At 46.6% G+C, this 23,829-nt stretch overlaps 2 protein-coding genes across 3 annotated transcripts in view; both read left to right on the forward strand.

Annotated features, from left to right (window-relative positions):
* The window catches only part of EDC4 (enhancer of mRNA decapping 4), a 38,548-nt gene extending 35,649 nt beyond the window's left edge, over nucleotides 1–2,899 (forward strand). For both annotated transcript variants that reach the window (XM_035118964.3, XM_035118965.3), the window contains exons 28-29: nucleotides 1,428–1,591; nucleotides 2,057–2,899. In XM_035118964.3, coding sequence (XP_034974855.2) covers nucleotides 1,428–1,591; nucleotides 2,057–2,249 — 357 coding nt within the window. In that variant the 3' untranslated portion in view covers nucleotides 2,250–2,899. The remainder of the gene's footprint in view (nucleotides 1–1,427; nucleotides 1,592–2,056) is intronic.
* Nucleotides 2,900–8,261: 5,362 nt separating this feature from the next.
* On the forward strand, nucleotides 8,262–23,729 carry NRN1L (neuritin 1 like). Its single transcript, XM_088671061.1, has 3 exons — nucleotides 8,262–8,362; nucleotides 20,624–20,795; nucleotides 21,884–23,729. The coding sequence occupies exons 1-3, from the start codon at nucleotides 8,308–8,310 to the stop codon at nucleotides 22,167–22,169; spliced, it is 513 nt and encodes a 170-aa protein (XP_088527187.1). The 5' UTR covers nucleotides 8,262–8,307; the 3' UTR covers nucleotides 22,170–23,729.
* The last annotated feature ends 100 nt before the right edge of the window (nucleotides 23,730–23,829 follow it).

Consider the following 23,829-nt stretch of genomic DNA (forward strand, 5'->3'; position numbering starts at 1 on the left):
TTTTAGTGGACCAGACTCCACTTCATCAGTTGCACAAAGTGTAATCCTAAATTGGCCGCTATATATACACGCACACAGTTGGATGGTGGTATGTGTGCCAACAGCAATAGCAGGCTGTTTAACATCAGTCACTCATTTGTTTGTGTCCTGCTTTCCCACAAGATGGTGTCCAAAGCGGCTTTCAGCAATGTATGAGGAACATTAAAACAAAAATCATAGTTGCAAATAATGGCAGTGTCAGTGTCTAAATACATAATGGGGAAAAAACAGTCAATTCATAACAGCTTACTGTAAAGCAGTGCAAATAAATTTACCTAACATAGCTACTTTACACTAAACATGAGAAAAAATGAACCTGGACCAAGAAATAAAAATACACTATGTATAAAAATACACTATGTATAAGGCCAAATAGATATCTGTTCTCCATTCTACACACACAAGTTGGCAGCCACACCCTTCACTTAAAGGAAGCCTTTCTTCCAGCTTTCGCCTGGGTCTATCTCTGTCTTTCCCCCAGCCCTCATCTGGGGAGGTTAATACTGCTGCTCCTCTTTCAGGCCTCACATATGCTCACAGTTTTTATGTTAGTTGCTTTTTCTCTACCAAACACCCCTTCCAGCACTGTCTGCAAGGCGGCAGACTTTAGCAGGCTCCATGCTGAAAGGTGTGGGGCAAGGCAAGTGGAAAAGCCGAGCCTGTTGATGTTACTCCCACTACCAAGGGATGGGAAACTAGATCCGGTTGGTAAATCAGATCCTTATCTCCCCTGACCCAAGTTTGACAGGTAGGTGGAGTTGCCCACCTGCCACAATGACACTGTGTGATGACCTGCTATCCCTAGTTCGGTGGAGGGAAGCCCCAACGGCAGCAGCTGATTGTCAGCGCTTGCCAAGTGCTTCACACAAAGCTTTGCAGGTGCCACTGACTGGCACTACCTACAATTGCACTTTGGCTCAGCTGCATCTTTACCTGCCCTACACCTGACATCATATGGCCAAGTGGGAAGGCGTGGTGCGCCTAATTGTACCTGGGGGCAAAAAGCCAGGTATTGCCTTCACACCTTGGCTTTGTAGGCTACCTGGAAGTACCTGGCTGTCTCTTACTTTCTTACAAGATGTGAGTTCAGGTCTGTGCTGGTGGACTGTGTGCACCTTTTGTTATGCTTTGGTCCTAAAATCCTTCCAGTGCTCCAGTTCTGCTCTAATCCTTGGGTGTCCTCACAAGACCTTGGGCCATGGGTATGGGATGGTCACATGCACCTAGAAACGGAGGTTCTCTTCTCCCAGTGTCCTAGCAAAGTGGAGAGAGACAGGTGGAGAGAATGGCCAAGAGTGCTGCATTATTGTGGTCAAAGCCTTATTCAGCCATATTGAGCTTCTCTAGAAATGTAGATTTCTAACCAGGACACTCTCTTCTCTCTACAGGCTCTCACTGCAGCCGATTTGAACCTAGTCCTCTACGTCTGTGAGACAGTTGACCCTCAGCAAGTGTTTGGGCAGCACCCCTGCCCACTGTCCCAGCCTGTCCTCTTGTCTCTCATTCAGCAGCTCTCCTCAGATTTGGGAGCTCGGACAGAACTGAAACTGAAGTGAGTATTGCCCAGTGGTGCCCAACAGTAGATGCACCCTTTCCTTCCACAGGGAAGTGGCAAGTGCTTCCCACACCAGGGCCCTGTATGTCCCGCCCTATAAAATGCAGACAAAATTCCTGCATCTGGGAAAAACTTTCATTATTTATCTTACTTTGTACAAGTCTGTTTTTGCTGGCAGTGGAAGGATGCTGTGCGGGACACTAAAGGCCCAGCTGCACCTGCTAGACATCTTATTCAGCTATCTCTATTATTTCTGAGTTTAACAGATGTTGTAGACATACCTTCAAGTGCATCTTTGCGTCCATAAGGTCTGGAAACTTGCTTTCTCCACACATAAAACTGAGAAAATTGGGGAGCTCAATTCTGCCCATTCCCTACACATTCATGGAATGTCATTGTATACACATGCCTGCAGTTTTGCAGCCAGGATCACAACCGTGCTGTGCTCTCTCTCCTCTGCAGTTACCTGGAGGAGGCAGTGATGCATCTAGACCACAGCGACCCCATCACCCGCGACCACATGGGCTCTGTGATGAACCAAGTGCGGCAGAAGCTCTTCCAGTTCCTGCAGACAGAACCTCAGAACAGCCTGAGCAAGCCAGCCCGCCGACTCATGATCATGCTTCAAGGCCTGGCCACACCCAGCATGTCCTAACAAGGCTCGAGCAGCCTCTCCACAAGGGCGCCCATCATTGCTAACCAAATGTGGCTTTTTCTTTTCTTTTTCTAATGCTCTTGCTGGGAAAATACGTCCGCACTACAGATGTGTGGGGTGGATAGAAGGGTCTGAGCCCCAGCTGTGTTAGCCCCGTATAATCCAGTTCTTTTCTGTGTGAGCAGACCATGGCCCTACCCAACACCTGCCTCTCTTTGTACTGTACAAGTTAGATGCGCAGACACTAATCCCATCTTCCTCCTATTTTCTAGCTTGGAGCCCCTCCGCAAGAATATGAGGGGTTTGGCAGAGCTTGGCAAGCCCTGCCCTTTTGTTTCTGGATTACCCTGCCAAGATAGTTGGAGGTCAAAGGTGCCAGTGGGTTGTGAGTCACAGCAGCCATAGTGAAGTATTGCCTCCACCTGCGCTGCTTGTGGGCGAGGGATGAAAAGTTCGTGAAGCCCGTCCGTCCTGGGAAGCAGCGTTGGTTCTTTGTGTGGTGGAGCATGTTCATGAGTTAGACAACTCCTTTCATCATTATTATTATTTTGCTTTTACACCACTTTTTTCCTTTTTATCTAGACTCTTAATCTTTCATTTTTGAATAATGTTTAACAAGTTCAATAAATGACTTTTTTGGAGGAAAAAAATTGCTTCTGTTTCATGATGGGCCTGGTGGGGGAGCTCACTCTCTTAGTCATTGCTGGTCACAGTGCAATTGATGGATAGGAAACTTTGAGGCCACTGACCCGATATGGCCTGCAGCGCTCCTCCTCACCCTCACCCCTGCATGCTGGATTAGGCCTGAAAGCAGCCTTTGAGCCAATAGGAAGCTGTTTTCAAGCCTAATTGCTTTGGGAAGGACCCTTGCGGGGTTGCCTTTAGGTAGGTAAGGGTTAACCCTCTCTGTGTGCTGTGCCTCTGCCAAAATCCTCCCCAAGTAGTCTTGGAAAAGAAGTTTCATTGTCCGAGAGGCTGTTCTCAAATGTATAGATATCCAGGGTGGGGACGTGAAGCCTAATTGCCTCTCCTTAGGGGATAGTCTCCAAGCTGGATCTTTGCTGCTGGGGGGGTGGGGTGCATGCATGTGTAAAAGAGAATTAGTGGGGCATTGATATGTATGAACAAATGTACTTATTGGCAAGCAGCCCCTGGAAGGTTAGGTATGAAGAAATGTGACCCTTTGGCTGAGAGATTTATCCCCACCATCACCCATCCTCGGGGAGGATTCTGACTCCCTTTTTATGCCTGAAGCTGCCAAACCAGAGTGATAACAGGTAAATTGGAAAGGCTTTTTTTTTTTAGCAATACTGCTTTTTGAAGTGGCATTTCCTCCCCCTCTCCCAGTTATCACAGCCAGAGGGCCCCTCTCCATGAACCCTGTTGAATGTACAAGTCATTCATTCAAAGAAAAGCTTCATCATGCCATGTTTATTTAGTCACAGCCTTAGCTATTCCTGATGCCTCTTCCTCATAGCATCCCTCATTACATTGCTACCAATCCCACGGTGGGGTGCCTCAGTGACATCTGACATGCATTTTCCTGGAGTAAACCTTCAGCAGTCTTCTTGCTCCATCCCTCCTCTTAAATCTGTCTCTATCCCTGTCGGTGTTGTTCTTTACGGACACAAACCCGATGCACAAAATCACAGCTAGAATGTAATGTACACTTTTGCTGATACTGGAACATCAAGCAGGATACAGATGGCCCAGACTGAGAGGGGATGCACAGTGTCAATAGGTGAAATTTAATTAATTCAACTGCATCCCCAAAATTAAAGTAAACTACTGCAGGTCACCGGCTGTTGGCTCCTTCATTGCCTTCATTAGTTGAATGCATCTCCCCTTTTTGTGACACACTAGAGCCCCCAGTTGCTCCCAACCCAAGAATCAAGAAAGCCATTTAACAGGCTTTAGAGCTGTGACAAACCAATGAGATTATTCCTGTTGCCAGGGCATCAAGCTTTTTGCGGGCTAAGGCAGATGTTGCAGCATCCAACATCCCTGGGATACATTTTTTTTTATCACAAGTAGAAAAAGAAAGCTGCTGTGGAGAGGGATTTTCTTTCACCATAACACATGGTGCAGTTTGAATGCTGGAGCATGTTTTTTTCTTGTTCTTCCTACCACTGTCTAAAATGTGCTTGGGACCACTTTGCAAGTCTGCTTTTCCACCTGCACACATGCAGTGTACTCTGAAGCAATACTTGCTATGAGTTTCTTATGGTTTCTTCTGCAACCTGGAAAACCTAACAAGTCATATAAACCCAATAGAGCAGTAATTCCAAAGAGCTGTTGAAGTAGATGATGCATGTTTACATACACAATAAAATTCCACTATACATCCTGAAGGTTAAGCCAATCCTTGTAAGGCCTTAAAATAGTATGTAATCTCATATACAGTATAGGATTATTTCATTTGTTTTCATACCAGAGCATCACATCTGACTCCTGTAACATTTTCCATTTTTGTACAATAGATAAATGCACAGCAACTAGTAAAATTTTACAAGTTATTTACATGCATGTGTATATGTGTGTAATTTATTAGATTTATATACTATATCTAGTAGATCACACAAGATAAAAGCACAAATAAATAGTTAAAACTGAAACAACAAAGCAATAACCGGCTCCCACGAACACATTTAAAGGCTGTAGAATACTAATCAGTCAGTCTAGAGCAGGCGTCCCCAAACTGCGGCCCTCCAGATGTTTTGGCCTACAACTCCCATGATCCCTAGCTAGCAGGACCAGTGGTCAAGGATGATGGGAATTGTAGTCCAAAACATCTGGAGGGCCGAAGTTTGGGGGTGTCTGGTCTAGAGCAAGATTTCTGAACTGGGGGTCCTATATCATCTATGTTAAATATTTAAGTTTTCCTAATATTTGCCAATATAGATATTACTGGCTTCTCCAACCTGATTTCCTCCCCTCTAATCTAGCTTTCAAATTTGTCTCCGAAATAGTTTCCAATCCTGTCATTGGGCCCAAAATAACATTAAATAATTCTGCATAAAGTTCAGCAACCAATCCTTTCCCAGAATAACCCCTATTCAATATAATACCCTCTGAACTTGTGTAAGAAGCCAGGGAGCCTGGCCACAGATCTGAGGGTCTGACAACAAATGAGTTGCTTGACGTAAATGCAACCCTCCCCTGCCCAAGTCTCCCGTCTTCACAAGTTGTTGTTCCTGAGTAACAGGATTGTTATGTTTTTAAATAAAAAATCCCTCATTGTAAAAGACCATTTAACATCCCATTTCAATACCACTTCCATTACATTTATGAATCATTCCTATAAAACATCTTGAAGTGATTTAACAATAAAAACAATTGTATGTGCGTGATTGTGTGTGTGAAGAGGCTGGAGCAGATAGCAGTTGGGAATGAGGGCTTTAGGGATTAAAGTGTATTCTGAAGGGAAATATCCCTTTCCCAGCTGGCTTCTGTGCCAGGGCTGGGGTGGGGGGTGGGGAAGGGCTGAGAGGCCTGCCTCTCAGAGGCTGGCCGGCTTGCTCAGATCTGGTAGCAAGTGGGGTGTGGGCCAGCAAAGAAGGGCAATTCTCTCATGCATCCATCTTGATGCAAGCCCCATCAATCGCAAGCTGCCCTCTTCCAGCCCACGCCTGCTTGCCTGCTCACTTGCATCCTCCGGTCCATGGAGTGTCACTCACTGTCAGTTTCCTCTCCCTCAATCTCAGTGTTGCCATTGGAAACAGGTGTAGACAAAACTAGGATGAGTTGGCTCTGCCTAAGAACAAGGAAGAGTCTGCTGGATCCAGCATCCTGTTCACACAGTGGTTGAATAGCTGCCTCTGGGAACCAAACAAGTAGGATTTGAACCCAAGAGCACTCTCCCAGAAGCATTGCTACAGCTGGAGCTGGTAGCCATGGATAGCTCTCTCCTCTGTTAATTTCTTTTAAAGCCGTTCACATTGGTGGCCATCACTGCCTCCTGTAGAAACCAGTTCCATAAGTGCTGCCTGAGGAAGTGCTTTCTTTTATCTACCCAGAATCTTCCAACATTCAGCTTCCCTGCATGTCTACGAGTTCTAATTTTGTGAGAGAGGGAGAAAAGCTTTTGTCTATCCACTTTCTCCATGCCAGGCATCATTTTATCCATTTCTATCATCTCACCTCTTACTCACCTTTTCTCCAAACCAAACATGGCAACCTTTCTTCACAGGAGAGTCACTCCAAGCCCTTGATCATTTTGGTTGCCCTGTTCGGAAACTTTTCCAACCCTTTTGAGGTGAGGTGACCAGCACTGTATACTGTAATCCAAATGTTATTGCACCATAGATTCGTATAATGGCATCGGTTTTATTTTCAGTTCCTTTCCGAAGGATGCCTAGCATGGAATTTGCATTTTTCATGGCTGCCAAAAGCTGGGGCGACATCTTCATTGAGCTATTTACATAGATCTCAAGGTCTCACTTGTGGTCTATGGACTAGGAGTGGACACTTGGGCACACTTTTGCCCAGATCATGTGGCTCTGGTTGTCATTGACTCTGGTTTCACATAATGTTTAGGCCAAGTTCAAGTAACTTACTGCACTAGCGGGAGCCAGCACAATGATTTCTGCTAGAGCAATGGGAATTCCCTCTCTCCTCCCCCACGTTCTCTCCTGACCATACCCTGCTCTGGAGGGTTGGGAGGATACCATACCAAAAAATAGATTTGGGGGCACACTGGGGTGGGGGTGGGGAAAGAGGTTCCAATCTGCAAGAAAAATCCTTGTGTTGATGGAACTCCATGGCCTTAGCGCTACATTGAAGGCAACCTATTGTCTCCCTGCCTTCCTCTGCACTGGTCAGTCCCCCTGCCTAAATCCATTTAGGTTCAAAATCACCCTACTGTGTAGGGTGGCTGCCTAGGCAACTAATTATTAGCTATTTTATTTGTTATTAATGGTTGTAACCAGCTAAGTTCTACTCACTCAGAGGAACACATTGAAGTTAATAGACACGACTAATTCAGACCCATTAATTTCAACAGGTCTACTCAGAGTATGGGACACGGGTGGCTCTGTGGGTTAAACCACAGAGCCTAGGGCTTGCCGATCAGAAGGTCGGTGGTTTGAATGGGGTGAGCTCCCGTTGCTCTGTCCCAGCTCCTGCCAACCTAGCAGTTTGAAAGCACGTCAAAGTGCAAGTAGATAAATAGGTACCACTACAGCGGGAAGGTAAACGGTGTTTCCCTGTGCTGCTCTGGTTTGCCAGAAGCGGCTTTGTCATGCTGGCCACATGACCTGGAAGCTGTATGCTGGCTACGCTACCTCGGCCAATAACGCGAGATGAGTGCCGCAACCCCAGAGTCTGTCACGACTGGACCTAATGGTCAGGGGTCCCTTTACCTTTACCTTACTCGGAGTACAACCTAAAACCGGTTTTTACGGCTAGGAAGAGGAGAGGTGCTTGCAGGGTTTTCTGCTCCAAATGTTAAAATAGGTTGCCTGAACTTGGCCGTTATTTTGGTGGTGCTAGGTCGTCGGGCTATTTGCTGCTCCCTGATCTAAGCAATGCCAGCGCCCTAGTTGTTGTTGCTGCCGCCGCCGCCGCCTCTTTCTCTCCTCCATCTGCGTCCAGCCGCTTCGAGGGTTGAGGGAAGAGCGACTTTTTACCAGCTTTCCGACCGGGCAGCCACCGCACTGCGGATCCGGCGGGGCTAGAGACGATAAGGTGAGGCAAGAGAGAGAGAAAAATTCAGTTCCTTACGAGCTGCAGTGCAGGACGACACCAGGAACTTGCACGGATCCCTACCTTTTGAGAAGAGTTTGCTCCAGGTCTCCGCGCGCGCGCGCGCTCGGAGTGGACGTGGGGCAGACCAACAAGGCGCTCAGCAAAGGGCGGGTGCGCGGAGCAGTTCCACGCCGGCCCGCTCCTAGAGGCCGCGAGGCGAAGCTCCGCGGGCCGGATCCGAGGGGCGGGGCGCGGGCCGAGAGGGGAGGCGCCTGGCGCCGCTCGGCTTCTTGCAGGGAGCCAACCCTCTTGCTCTCCCGCCTGGCTCAGCACTGAGCAACTGCTGCCGCTGGGGTTGGGTGCCGGCACCACCATGGGCTGCGGGGCGCTGCTAGGGTCCTTGGCGCTGTTGCTCCCGCTGCACTTGGGTGAGTATCCGAGACTCGGGGTGTGCGGGGTGTGTGCTCGTGTCTAAGCAGGGCGGCGAGTGTGCAACGGGAGTGCAAGAGGCAAACGAGGGAGTTGAGTGTGCAAGCTGCCATGAGTGTAAGGGGTAGGGGGAGAGGGCAGCCCGGCGCGTGGAGGAGCGTGCCAAGGGGACAGGAAAGAGGCGTGCAAAGTGTTTCGAGCAAAGGAAGACCGCGAGCCTCGCTGCGCCTGCTTGATAGTTCGGGAGCGGGGCTTGTGTCCCAGTGGGCGCGTATCTGCTTGGGCTGCACGTGTGTGTGATGCTCGCGATGAAAGAACGAGGCCAAAACGAACAAAATTATTTTCCATAGGGACAAATGTCAGGTTCTACACTTAGGCAGGAAGAACAATTTGCACAGTTATAAGGCGGGGGACACCTGGATTGCCAGCAGGACATTCGGAAAGAAACTAGGGGTTTTAGTAGACCACAATCTGGTCTGCATCCCCAGTGTGATGCAGCAGCAAAAAAGGCTAATGCTATTCTAGGCTGTATCAACAGAAGTATAGTGTCTCGAACAAGAGAAGTCATAGGACCGCTCTATTCTGCCTTGGTGAGTCCACACCTGGAATACTGTGTTCAGTTCTGGGCACCACAATTTAAGAAGGATATTGACAAGCTGGAACATGTGCAAGGGAGGGTGACCAAGATGATAATGGGTCTAGAAACCAAGACTTATGAGGAACGTTTGAGGGAGTTGGGTATGTTTAGCCTGGAGAAAAGGAGACAGAGGAAATATTATAGCTATTTTCAAATATCTAAAGGGCTGCCACAGGAAGGATGGAACAAGCTTGTTTTCTGTTGCTCCGGAGGCTAGGACCCAAACAAATGGATTCAAGTTACAAGAAAGGGAATTCCGACTAAACATCAGGAAGAACTTACTGACACAGTATGAGCTGTTTGACAGTGGAGCAGACTCCCATGAGAGGCGGCAGACTCTCCTTCCTCGGGGGTTTCTAAGCAGAGATTGGATGGCCATCTGTCTTGTATGGTTTTGTTGAGATTCCTGCATTGCAGGGGGTTTGACTAGATGACCCTTGGAGTCCCTGCGAACTCTACAATTCTGTGACAAGTGTTCGTGAAGATGCCGCTGCTTGGCTCTGCAGCCAAACTGGGCTTGGCGATCTTGTGGTTGCAGCCTGTGCAAACAGCGGTGCATCTATTTTGCGATTTAATGGCAAAAGTGCATTACTTAAGGATGTAAGCCCCGCTGCGTTTGCGGGACCCTCAGCTCATCCTGCTAAATAGGACCAAGAACATTGGCCTCCCAAGTCCTGCCCTGCAAAGCTCGGAGCGCTTTAGACTGCCTCTCTCCCTCCCCCAGCCCAGGGCTCCGCGCCAGGAGGATCTCCCTGCTTCCTGTCTGCGGTCTGCTCTGCATGCTATGAATGGAGGCGCCGTGCGCGCCTTCTCCTAAGTGTGTGAACACCGGAGACCAGCGTTCCGATCCTCCGCTCAAACCCCGGGTGCGTTGCCAGGCCAGTCGGGAGAGACCTCTGGCTCGCCAGTTTATTCTCCTGCTCCTTAGAAACCCTGCACGCTCCTATGGAAGGAAGCCCTCTCCCGGGGTGCCTTTTCTTCAGCACCACGATCTCCAGCAACCGGTCGGTTTTCTGGTGGTATGGACCAGCCTTCTCCAACCTAGTGCCTTTCAGATGTTGTTGGACTACAACTCCCATCATCTCTGACCATGCGGGGCAGGTGGGAGTTGGAATCCAATGAACATCTGGGGGAGCACCAGGTTGGAGAAGTTTGGCACAGCTGCATCCTCTGTCACGTTGGCAAACAAAGGATGTGGAATCCTACATTGTGGGTTGTATCCAGTGTTACCCCTACGCAGAGTAGACTTACTGGAATTAACTGACATGACTTAGGTCCATCAATCTCAATGTGTCTACTAGGAGTATAACTTGCTTGGGTACAATCCAATATTTCTAATACAGATTGCTTCACATATTGAAAGCACTCCCCCCCCCCTTTTTGGCATGATCAAGGTGGAGAAAAGGGGGTTGAATTTATTTCCTTTTTCCTTCCCCCCTTTTTCAAATGCCTTCCTATGGGTGGACTGGTATTTTGAATTTGTTCTGGGGGGTGGGGGTGGTAGCTGTGCCAGTCTGCTACAGCAAGCATAAAAGAAAGTCTAATGGCCCCTTAAAAGACTAACAGGTTTGTTGTGGCAGCACTTTTAATGAGTGTGTGTGAGAGAGAGAAGCAGCCAGGGTGTCCTTGTTAATCTGGAATCTGGAGCAAGAGGGGACCACATTGCCATGCAGTTTCCCAGAATGGATCCCCTGGGGGTTTACTGGTGGAGTTGGAGCTGTCTTTAGCTCAGCTTGGCAACGTCTTTTCAGATGGATGGAGTTTTCATTGTGGCTTGAATCGTGGTGTTTCAGTTGAGTTTGGCATAACTGGCATAGAGTTATTTCCTGACGTTGAAAAGACAGTGAGTGACCCCAATGTGCCCTCAGTTGAGGTGATGTATCTGTGGATGGGGGGGGGGGGAGGCAACAATTCCAGCAAGAGACAAAAGTCTGATTCTGACTGTATTGCAAAGTACGTTGCCTTCCACACGTCTAGACCTGTTAAAATTAATGAACATTACTGATGTTAGGGCTGTTTGTTTCAGTGCATCTACCCTGAGTAAAAGTAAGTTAATTACAATCCTTTGTTTGTTCCTCTAGCCTAGCATTATCATTAGGGGAAAGGCTGTAGCTCAGTGATTAGAGCATCTGCTTTGCATCCAGAAGGTCTCAGGCTGACTCCTTGGCATCCCCAGGTGGGGCTGAAAGAGACCTCAGAGTGTAACCCCGAGTGTAGTCCAGGGGTTCCCAAGCTGGTCCATGTATTCAAACTTCATTCAGGTAGTCTGCAGCATTATCTTTAATCATGTTTTATTGATTCTTTGTTTCTTATATTGTATTACCATCTGAATTCCATGGAATGCAAATTGTAATGCAATAAAATGCAATATAAGAAAGAAGCGATAAAAATACAATAAAAGATCACAAAGCACCTAGCACAGCACATTATAGTTGCTACAATTGTCAGAAAAAAACCCTTAAGTGGTCTGCCAAGGTCCTCAGCAATTTTCAGGTAGTCCATGTGGGGAATAGATTGGGAATCCCTGGTGCACAAAATTCTGAGTTAGATGGACTGATGGTCTTACTTGGAATACATGAAGCTGCCATATTATGATGTGCTATTTTTGTTCCATCCTTTCTTCCCATTTCATCAGCATCACCCAGGAGACCTCATGGACTGAGCAAGGGTTTGAACCCTGATCTCCTGGCTTCCAGTCTGTTAATTTAGCTGCTTTGTTGTGTATTCTGGTAGCTGATCTTCAGGATCCCAGGCTGGTTGTCTGTTCTACCTGACCCTTTTAGCTGGAGATCTGCTAAGGGACTGAACACCAGGCCTTCAGCATGCAAAGCTGAACATCTGTTGTACTGTAGTTGATTATTTGAAATAATCAGAAATAGTTAGCAAAAGCTGGCATAACCATTCATGGAATATTTCACACCTTGTTTTGGTTATGCTCTTAGGCTGTGATCCTATAGACATTTACCTGAGTTCAACAGTACTTACTTCTGAGTATATATGCCTAGTTGTGTGCTGTCAATCTGTCTTCTGGCCCTGCCATAGTGGCACTCTGGTTTTTGCCCAGCCTGGCGTGTGGCAGTATCAGTTTGGAAAGGACAAGAATGAATGAGGATTTGCAGTGCAGCTGACATTTGAGACTGAGTACGCTCTTGTTCTGCCCCCTCCCCAACGTCAGGGCAATGTTCCCAGTGACCAACTGGCAGTGAGGCAATTAGGAAGCTTTACAAATCTGTGATTTGTTGACTCACCTTGTTCCAGTTGGTTAATATGTGGGCATATAACACATAACACCTGTCCTGAAAGACCTACATTGGCTCCCAGTATGTTTCTGAGCACAATTCAAAGTGTTGGTGGTGCTGATCTCTAAAGCCCTAAACAGCCTTGGCCCAGTATATCTGAAGGAGTGTCTCCACCCCCATCATCCAGCCCGGACATTGAGATCCAGCACCGAGGGCCTTCTGGCAGTTCCCACACTGTGAGAAGTGAGGTTACAGGGAACCAGGCCTTATTGGTAGTGGCGCCCACTCTGTGGAACGCCCTCCCATCAGATGTTAAGGAGATGTGTAATTATATAACATTTAGGAAACATCTGAAGGCAGCCCTGTATAGGGAAGCTTTTTAAGGTTTAATGTTTTCCTATGTGTAAGCCGCCCAGAGTGGCTGGGGCAACCCAGTCAGATGGGCAGGTTACAAATAATAAATTAGTAGTAGTAGTAGTACACAGTGGAAGGGCGAGAAATTTGCTTGGCATTTTCACGTGAATCTACTTAATTCACACTTTCTGAAATAATACTCAAACTGCAGCGTAGCCATCCTTCTAAAATTGCACTTCTCCAAATTTTGTGATGCAGCCCTCCAGCCAAGTAGTGTCCACAGAAATCTATATTCTAGAGTAAAATGTGCATAAAATCTATAACCGAGTGAAAAACAAATACAAATGGGATAATTGCTTGCAAAAACATGTTTCTAGGGGAAATTGTATATACACAAATCAGGATAATGTGCACTAAAACACTGGTGACTTTTCATGAGGGCTTAAACAAAATTCACAAACTGATGTCGAAGTACGGGGAGTTGAATTTAAGATTAGGAAAAAAGGGAGAAAATAAGAGAAACAATAGATCTGTCCACCTCTATCTACACCTCAAATATCTTTCTCTCTGTAAGAGAGAGTGAGAGAGAGAGAGAGAGAGAGAGAGTGAGAGAGAGTATACACACCAGATTTAAATGTCATGGTTCCCTCTGAAGAATCCTGGGAACTGTAGTTTTGGTGAGAGCACAGAAAATTCCAAGGTTGAGATACCTAGCCTCTCTCCTCCCAGAAGTTAAAAATTCAGTGCTCTCTCAGGAGAGGAGATGACAATTAAATCAGTGTTAAGTCTGTGGTGTAGCTATGCCATAAGTGTGTGTGTGTTAGAGAAGGAGTATTCTGTAGTTCCATCCTCCCTTTTTAAAAAAGACGTTTTAATATTACGCTCATGAGCATCGAGTATGTATCTATTCTATTATGGGGCCACTGGGTCATCTTTTCTTTCATTATTCCTCCTAATAAGATCTGGACAAGCCGTGAAGGAGCTCTCTCAGCCCTTTATAGAGTCAGCAGCCTCTGAGATATCTAAAAAGGGATTTTTCTTCCAAGTGTTGCTCAGGAACTGGTATGAATAAATAGGTGGCAACAAAGAAAGAAGCAGACATGAATGCAATCTCAGCAACAATTGCCTTCTTCCACCTTTGGCTACTTTCATTTTTTCTGCCCCCCTTTCTATGCCTGTCTCTTGATTGGAAAGGGACCTATATTTTAAGGGGGGGTGGAATTTGTACAGCTTTCTCCTTTTTCCTGTTGCCCACAGAGGGGTCCCATCTCTTTCTCTGCTATCCGTACGCTTCAGACCACAAAGGTAACACACACTTCAAGCTCATCCTCCCTTTCCATATACAATTAATGTGGTACAATGTTAAGGAACCATCATCTTTGGGATTTGCTGTGCAGACAGACACCCTAGAAGTCAGTGCATGGTCCATAGAAGGTAAGCCCATATAGAAGAAGATGCTCATGCACTGCACTATACCAACAAGTTTTAAAACAGGGGATGGGGAGCCTGTGGCTCTCCAGATGTTGTTGGACTCTAGTAGCTCCCATCATCCCATTACCATTCCATTACCCACTGGGGTTAATGGCAAGTGGAATCCAACAGCGCCTGGAGGGCCACAGGCTCCCCATTCTACAAGCTGACATTGTTTGTGGTGTGTGTGTGTGTGTGTGTGTGTGAGTGAGTGAGAGAGAGAGAGAGAGAGAGAGAGAGAGAGAGAGATGGAATATTTATTCAGCAGTGTTGACTGTAGGGGCCTTCTGACCCTGTGATTATGGGACAGGGGTGGGCAACCTGTGGCCCTCTATATATTGCACCACTACCATCATCCCTGACCAGAGGTCATGCTAGCTCGCTGGGTCTTGCAGGAGGTGGAGTCTCAATAATCTCTGGAAGGCCATGGATTTCCCATCCCTGGTGTCAGTTGAGAAGAGCCAGGTCCTCTCTAGAAGAATTCAGGGCATTTATTATGGATGGATGATTGCTCAAGCAGAAGTTCTCATTGCTGTGAAGCATATGAAAGACGCAATTTGTTTAAAAAAGATTTCTTCAGAAAGTTGCAACGAACAGCAATTCCTGGTGGATTGAAGTGTTTGGTAGACATTTTTGTGGCTTCAGGAAGCTGCAGCTGCTCATCCTGATTGAAATACACATTTGGGGAAATTATTGGATAAAACACAATGTTTGGGGAAGTTAAATGGCAGAATTCAGCCATTAAGTACCAGAACATTTGGGTATGGAAACATGGAGTATTCCTTCATGTAAAGTGCTTTCTTTGGCTGGATTTGGTATAGTTCTAAATTCCTGTTGTGTATTTGTATACCCACAGAATGTTCTACGGATGGCATCTCCCGCCCTCCATAGCCCACAGCAAACTTTTCTTTGGATGCTAATGGTAGGGAAGGAGTTCGTTTTCTTTAAACCCCCCCCCCCCCACTAGGGGTTGGAGCAGTATGTTTACATTTGCAACCTATACTTGTAGCACCAAGTTCAGATCCTTACATATTATTTCTCATATTGAACCTCTTCCTGATTTAGAGTGAGAAGCATGAATTAGCTGGTTTTATTACTGAATTTCAGTCACTGAAATTTGGCTTCCAGACTTGGTGCAAAAGGCTTAAATTGTGTCAAATGAGTCTCCTTTCCACCACCAGATACTTGCAGGACCAAGCATAATAATCCTTTACTAAATTTCAACCAGAATCCCAAGTTCTGTAACTGGAAATCCATTATGCATTTATGCCCATCTGTGTTATGTCTTTAAATATGCTCCTGTTGCTTTTTATTTTTATGCTTTATCCTGTTTACCATCCTTTTGGTTGATTCTAGACTTTGCTTGAAATTTTCCGGTACAGAATCCTGGTGCTAGAAATAGGTTTCAACAATAGACTGTTAATTAAAGCTAATGGATACAGCCTACCTTCATTCATTTCAATGAGATATTGACAGTAGATTGCTAAGTAAATAACAGTGCAGGCCTATACTCAAAAGTTAATCCTATGGGGCTTTTACCCAAGTATGTGGATATAGGATTTCAGCCTAAGTCCCAAAGTCAGTTGTCCTTTTCGTTGCTTGGAAAGCAGGAAACTTAGTCCACATAGTTTCAGTAGCAACTTGATACATATATGTGTTGGCATGTTACTTGAGTTTCAAAAGAGCCACCATCAGATGTTTTGATACCTAACATGAATAATCCTATGACAAGCCCCACTCTCTTTCTTTAATTAACATGGGCCACAACCTGCTTAGATGTTCCTCTGCACAACCATCATTGGTTTAAGTGGGACCTGTGTCCTTACTCAGCTCCTGTTTGTCTATATGTGGCTCAATTGAGAGAATGTCACAGCAGACTCTGCTACAAATCAGATTTCTCTCCCCCCACCCCCAAGTGGCACCCAAAATCTGCCGCCTAAACCAGCAGCTTCAGCTTGCTTCAGGGCACTGCCCATCTGTGGGTTCAAAATAATTATTTTATTGCTTTGAATCGTATGGGCACTGGAATATTTAGGCTTTCAGTTCTTCACCGAGAAGAACAGTAGAAGTAGCTTATGGCACTGCGTTCTACCGTGAGGCCATTGAGCCTTCCAGCCAATGAGTCATAACCCAGTGGCAAACCACATGCTTTACAAGCAGAAGGTAGTTCTGTTACCTGAAAGGCTTTGAACTAAAGATGCTTAGATTGAACTTGAGTCCTTCTGCATTCACAGTACGTACAACATATGCTCTAAACTCCCTCTCCCCACACACATTTTTTAAGTTACAAGCTTCATGCAAAGGTTGGGGGGTGGAGGGGGAGAGAAAGCAGGATTAGAATTTAGATCTCTGCACTTCCTATCAACACAGCCACAAAAGAGGCTAAAACTAGCTGTTACCATTTATCATCATCATCATCATCATCATCATCATCATCTGCTGTATTATGAAGGCTCAAGGGGTGGTATAAAGAAGAATTCCTGGATGCCAAGATCCAAGTTGGGGGGCGAGTACTTTTTGATGAGAGAACCCCAGCAGAGATTTAAAATAACAAAAAATGCAGCAAAGTAAAGCATGGAAGTATAGGTTGTTAGACCTTTAAAACATGCCTTTCTGAGTTCCAAAATTTCCGTCTTCCCCCAGCATAGGAAAAGACCACACATTTGGTAAGTTTAAAATTGGTTTACTTACAGACTCTTCAAAGGTCGTGTTCATGTGCTTTTCCCATAAATCAGTCAGAAAAGTTGCACAGGCAGTAAGACTTACTGGTAGTTTAGTTCCAAGATGGTGGAAGTTAATAAATTATTGGTATAGGAACCCAAGAATGGCTTTTGAGAGCCATGCAGCTAATCTGGAACAACTATCTTGGCCTCTTCACATGCTGAGTTCATCCTGTAGACTGAAGAGGAACAAAGTATTGATTATCTAGTCCCTCCCAAGATGAGATAAGCCTGGCAGGACAGCTTACTCTGTGGTCTTAACCCCTTCATGCATTAATTAGACTTAAAAATGTTAGTTATATGAGGCTGCTTATCCCACATTTGACTAATCCCTAGAGTAGGGATGGGGAGAGGTATACCTAGGCTCCCTTGCGCCCTTGGAAGGGAGCTATATCAGTGCACATGCACCTGGTCCCTTGCACAATTGGCAAGGAGATGAATCAGTGCCTCTGAATCTGGGTCATAGCTGCCAAGTTATCCCTTTTTTTAAGGGATTTTCCCTCATGCTGAATAGGCTTCCTCGCGAGAAAAGGGAAAACTTGGCAGCTATGATCTGGGTGAGACCATGGAACAGAAACTTTAAAAGTTTGCTATTCGTCATCTTTCACGCTCCACCAGTGTCTTCCTCTGCAAACATTGGGGTTCGGACTGTTCTGTTCCACCTCCCCTCCTCCTCCTTGCTTTGCCCTCTCATTCTGGGCAAGGGTATGGATAGGGCCCAGTGGCAGGCAAATGACAATTGACAGCAGCAAAGTGATGGGCTCACAGAGAGCATCTTGCCCAAGATCCCTAAAAATCTGGAGTGACACTGGTAGCTCTGTGCCAACCTCATGGATGTAGAGGTTAAAATGTCTTTAAATAAATAATTAGAGTCCTTGAGTTGCAATGTGACTTTCATTTGATTAATGCTAATCTCATGGTGGGACTATGGGCTCAAACTGACATATGGCTTGCCACCTGCGGGTGCTACAGACTTCCCATCCTGAATTGGCGGGTTGCCCTGGGTGACCAGCAAAGGTTGTTGCACAGCCTCTTGCAAGGTTACTCTACAGTAAACGTGCATGGCAAATGCCCTATCATCTGCATGCAGCCATAGCCACGGTGCCAATGTTCTCCTTAGTGGGGAGAGCACTATTGCACTCAGGTTCTGCTTTTGGGTTTCTCATAGGCATCTGGTTGGGCACTGGGAGATGAGCTGTTGGCCTGATCCAGCAGGCTCTTTTTATGTTTTAATGTGCAATCTGGGGAAGTTTGGATTCTTACAGCAGCTTCTTTTAAGAATCATGAGCATCTTGCATTTAAAACGATGGCACGGGTTACTAGCCCTTGAGGTTTCTATCATTCTGTACAAGTGATATAACATAGCATGTGAATTGCTTTTTGTCTGAAATTTGCTCTTCATCTACATCCCTGTGCTTGGTCCCGTCTTCTTGGGCAGCATGAGAAGATGTCTGGCTGCTGTTTGGCTAAGATGTGCCTGTAGTTGTTGCACTACTAGTGACATAGTGGTAATGGCAGGAGGGCAAGAATGTATGCAGGGCACTAGATCCCTGTTCTTTGATTATTGCAAATACAGCTTGGCTAGCTTCTTTTTCTGGCTTTTCAGGCTTCATGAGGCATGGCCCCCACACTCCTGAGCATAACTCAACATCTTAAGGACTAGAAACTTCTTTTGTTGTTGTTAAACTGAAAGTGGAGATCCTTGGGGTGCTGAACCTTCTACTGATTTTCTGCACTTTGCCCAAAACAACTGTTCCCTGTCCTTTAACCTACTGCCCTTCTATAGGCAGATAGCACACTCCTAGTACTTGCACACAAACAAAAAGATAAAGTTCTGAATAATTATCAGGGTGGTTTAACAATCGCCTCCTCTTCCCAAGGAAGTCTGGAAATTATAGCTCTGTGAGGGGAATATATGTCTCCTAACCACTCTCAGCACCCTTAACAAACTACAGTTCCCAGGATTCCTTTGGGGAAGCCACAACTGTTCAAAGTGGTATTATACTACTTAAAAATGTATAGTGCAGATGGGGACTGGAGGCCTTTGTCATTCTGGGCCTGATGCAGCCTGTTCCCATTATGTCTGCCTAGACCAGAGGTCATCTGAGTTGAGAGCAGTTTCAGAGATTGCTAATCAGCTTCTTGGGGGCACCTGTGCCGGTTCCGAGGGGAATCCCATCATCCTCAGCTTCATTGTTCAGATCTTCTGGCTGCTCCTTTTCCTGCTGGTGTGTTCAGAGGAGTGAGGCAGCCTACGGGTGTGTTTTCATCAGACTGAACTAGGCCAGCTCACTTAAAATATTAATCATTTTTCTACTTTGCGGACACCTAAACACCTTACTGTGTTTTCTCTGTCAGCCTTGAGAAGGTAAGTGTCTCCCAGCCAAGATTGGTCCAAGTCATTTGCCATGAAAATGGCAAATGAAAATGCTGGATTATATGGAATTGGCAGAACTGACAGGAAGACTCCGGGACCAAACAAGTGACAGAGTGGAAAAAGAATGGAGGAGGTTTAAAATATATATAGGGAAAGTATTTGATAATTAGGATTCTGAACATCTAGGGAAATAAAGAAGTTAAGGCAATAGGGAGAAAATATGAGGCTAAAAGAAGTAAAATTGGTAGATGTTACAAAGTTGAAAATAAGAAGAGTTAAAGAGATTATACGATGGGTAAGAAAGATGAAATAGAAACTGCTACAGATGTATGTAAAAAAGGAAAATCAGTTAATGGGGAATTGGGGAAGCCAAAAGACAATGAATATAAAAATGGATTGAAGATGATATGTTTTTGTTTTGTTTGGTTAGATGTATTTAGGTATGTTTGTATTTTTGTATTTTTATGTTTTTGTATTGCTATGTTTTTGCAAGTTTGTGTTTTATAAAACAATTAATATAAAATATGTTTTAAAAAAAAAGATTGGTCCAAGTCAGCTTTAATGGAGGGTGTCTGTGTGAGTGCAGTCAGACTAGCACCTTAACAAGAGGTCCCAACGGCAGCAATGTCAGAATTACTGTGACTGCTGGTACTGGCACCTATATATATTTTAAACCAGTATGGGTGCACTATGAGGGCTGCCTAGTGATTTAAAGAGGGTTTTTTAAAGCTGATTTGTCATCTGGCTTTGAATCAATTTGACCAGTCTAAAATTTAATTAGATTTGCCTGTTTTTCAGACTTTCCATATTTAGGAGGTTTTCTAAGATGAGCATTTGCTGACTATATTGTAAAGTTAACCAATCCTTGATATTAGAGGTAGTCATTAGCATTTTCTTATTCTTATTACAAGAACTCCTCTCTGACTTTAGTGTTATATGTAAAGTCCACAGGTGTGCACACCTAACATGACTAAAGTCTGCAAATTTGTTTTCTCACAGCAGGGGGGAAACCAATGAAACTGAGGGGCAGAATCCAAAAGAAAATGTCTAATTATTTTGCACTAAGGAACATGCCACCCTTTCCACTTGTTCCAAAAGTACATAGAAATATCGGGAAATGTTTTTAAAAGCCAGACAAAAATAAGGAGGAAATGCGTCGCAAGGGAGGGAGAAAGCCTGATGAGATGGAACAAGGTGGCTTCAGGGCAGGCATCCCCAAACTGCGGCCCTCCAGATGTTTTGGCCTACAACTCCCATGATCCCTAGCTAACAGGACCAGTGGTCGGGGAAGATGGGAATTGTAGTCCAAAACATCTGGAGGGCCGAAGTTTGGGGAGGCCTGCTTCAGGGTATGCTGAAGGCCACATGAACCGAAGTACGAGCCGTATGTGACCCTAGGGACACAGGTTGCTCATCTGTGTTGGGGATGATACAAGCTGAGTGTTGCTTGTTTCCCTCTGCAGTTCTGTCTGAGGAGCCGGTGAGTGTGGCCGGCAGTAAGTGCAACACCATCTACAAAGGTTTTGCTGAGTGCCTCATCAGCCTCGGGGACAGCATGGCTCAAAGTGCACAGCAGGAGCAGCAGCCGGATGACGATAGCATCCAGGAGCAGCAGGAGCTGGACGTCATCTGCAAGTGAGTACAGGGTCCTTCTCCCAAGTACCTGCAGATAGGAATGCCCATAGTGGGTCACAGCAGGAAGCTCCCTTATAGAACATAATACTATGGCCACATACCGCCTTTAAGAGTCATGGTGTTCCCCCCACAAAGAATCCTGGGAATGGTAGTTTGCTAAGGGTGCTGAGAGCTGATAGGAGACCCCTCTCAGAGCTACAATTCCCAGAGTTCCCTGGGAAGAGGGATGGATTGCTAAGCCACTCTGGGAATTGTAGCTCTCTGAGGCTGGATGCCACACTGCAGCCACTTGATATCACAGCTAAGCTACGGCAGTGGGTATATAGAACCTCAGGGGAAGAGCACCAGTTATTGGGAAACAACAGCAGGAGACAACTGTTGCCCTCTTGTCCTGCTTGTGGGTTTCCCATAGGTTGCCTGCTGGACCAGGTAGGCCTTTGCTGTGACCCATGATGGCTTTTCTTATGTTCTTACATCTTTGCCTTGCTCTTTCTCCAAAGAGTTCATAGCACTGGACAAAGTCCCCTTCCCTTCCCTTCCCTGGCCACCCCCATTTTATTCTCAGAACATCCCTCTGAGCTACATTGGGCTAAGAGAATGGGACTGATTTAGGATAAGAACATAAGAAGACCCCTGCTGGATCAGACCAAAGACCCATCTAGTTCAGCCAGCTAGATGCCCATTGGAAATATGCAACCCAATCAACATCATGGCTCAGTGGGGTTTGAATCTGGCTCCTCTCAGTCTTAGCCTGGCAGTCTAATCACTACCCCACACAGACTCTCAGTGGTTCTTAAAGATTGCTGCAGAGCGACCATAGTCATAGGGGCAGGTCTGTAGCCATCAGCTATGTGGTTAAGCCAACCAGGTGCCCAACAGCCAGGCTGGTCTGATGAGAGTTGTCATCTAGAACACTTGGAGTCCACCAGGTTGGCAAAGGCTGCCATTCACCATTCTGGCATGGGGATGATTTGGGTTGGAGGCCCACCGCTTCCCCACCCCAGGCCTAGCTGAAGCTTCCCTGCTGCTTCTGCTTCTGCTTTTGTGGGTGCCTTGCTTGCTCCTCATGTGGATTCCTCTTCTTGCAGGTCCTGGGACGACTTCCACACCTGTGCCACCCAGGTTCTGTCCAGGTGCCCCGAGGAGGCAGCGAAAATCTGGGAGTCGCTTCGGCAGGAGTCCCGGAAGATCCAGTTCCAAGGCAACCTTCACGACCTCTGCAGCTCACGGGCCCAGCTGGCCGGCAGTGGCAGGGCTTCAGATATGGATGAGACCAACAAGGAGACCTTGCGAGGGGAAGCCTGGCACCCTCGGCCCAGCTTTGTGGGCAGCCTGACTCTTGTGGCTCTCTTGGCTTTGGTGCCCTTTGCCTAGCCAGGGAGCAGTGGGAGGCCTCCCTCCCTCCTGTCCACCACAGTGCAGACCAGTGGCCCAGCACCGCTGCCTACCAGGGAAATTGGGATCAGGCCTGGCAGTCGGCAGCGGTGCTCAGCGTGTCCTGATGACGGGGGCACAAGGCCCTCTGGGTGGAAGAGGCAGGATGCCATGGCCTTGCCTGCCTTGTGTCTTGCCCTGCTCAAAGAGGCTGGGTTGGGCTAATGGTGCTCTTCCTGTCCCCGTGTGCCCTACTTTTACCAGCCGGCACTTTGCAGTAGCTCTGGTGCCCTGTCCTCCTGCCTATACTGCCCCTTGTGTCCGTCTCCATTGCTCCCCAGCCCTTCATGCTAGGAACATAGGAAGCTGCCTTGTACTATTGCCCACACTGACTGGCAGCAGCTCTCCGGGGTTTCAGCTAGGGAGTCTCCCTCAGCCCTCACTGGAGATGATCAGGATGGGACCTTGGACCTTCTGCATGCAAAGCAGATGCTCGCCCACTGAGCCATGGTCCTTCCCCATCCTGTACCACCCAAGAAACTTTCCCTAGGGGTAATATCTCAAAGCCGCCCCCTCCCTGCTTCCTTATTCCAGTAAGAAAGGCACCAGTACACCCAGCTGCTTACAGCATCCTTGCCGAGTGACTAGTGTCCCAGAGAGTGCCAAAGGTAGTGCGTGTGGATGTGAAATGACATCAGCACTCTTGTCCTAGCCTTCCCCCATCCTGCAGCACTCTATGTACCTGATCGAGTGGGAGCACAGCTGTCGCCGGTGAGCTTGGACACCTTAGGGATCTATACTGGCTGCAGGTGGGTGCTACAGTATATTTATTTGGCAATTATATAATTCTCTGCCCTAGAAGTTCAAGTCCTCCAGGTTACCCTTTGCATGGATAACAGCAGTCACTTAAGTTCCGTCTGCTGTCCACTTCTCTGCAGGGTTTTTGACATCTTATGCCTCCAACGTACAGCATTTCCCCATGGGTAGGTCATTTCCCAGTCAAATGCCCTTCCAGACATGCTTTCCACCCACCAGGATCAGCTGGCAGGGGAGCTGGTTTGGACCTGATGATAAATGGAGCACCCTCCATCCACTCTTTTGCCAGTGAGAGGGGGTCTGTGGCAGCCTTCCTCAACCTGGTGCTCTCCAGATGTTTAGGGGTAACGATGCCATCAGCCCTGATGGGAGTTGTGGTCCAAAACAGCCGGAGGTCACCAGGTTGGGGAAGGGGTGGTATATGCTCTTGCCATTCACAAGGTCATATCCTGAATATACTTCTGCACTATTCTTTTCCTTGTGGAGATGGGCTTTTTGGAGGTAGGCGTGTTTTGTCCCATTTGGCTGGAGAGCACTTTCCTAAAGGGGGTGTCCAGGGCTGCCTTGCCTGTGCAGCCCAGTCTCAGTTCAGAGGTCCCCTCTGTTCCCAGCAGACAGGTATCTGTTGGCCAAGACGTGGAACAACAAACGTGTAAGCAGTGGAAGTCCTGGGCCTCCCTTTTTGCTGGTGTCAGCTGTTCAAATGTATCTATATATTTATATTAAAAGTCACTTTTACATTTCTCTTGCCTTGTCCTGTGTGGTGGCTTTTGCTGTTCCTGCAGGGTGTTGCTGCCGGGAGCATTTCTGCCTGTCATGTCTTGTGATCAAGATCGCACTTAAC

Source organism: Zootoca vivipara, chromosome 6 (assembly GCF_965207765.1).
Source record: "Zootoca vivipara chromosome 6, rZooViv2.hap1.1, whole genome shotgun sequence".
Taxonomy (NCBI): domain Eukaryota; kingdom Metazoa; phylum Chordata; class Lepidosauria; order Squamata; family Lacertidae; genus Zootoca; species Zootoca vivipara.

Bases quoted from the DNA above. Each gene is read 5' to 3' on its own strand.
- NRN1L (XM_088671061.1), top strand. From the start codon at position 8,308: ATGGGCTGCGGGGCGCTGCTAGGGTCCTTGGCGCTGTTGCTCCCGCTG. The intron at 8,363-20,623 runs GTGAGTATCCGA...TTCCCTCTGCAG, and splicing joins GTTGCTCCCGCTGCACTTGG to TTCTGTCTGAGGAGCCGGTG. The intron at 20,796-21,883 runs GTGAGTACAGGG...CTCTTCTTGCAG, and splicing joins GAGCTGGACGTCATCTGCAA to GTCCTGGGACGACTTCCACA.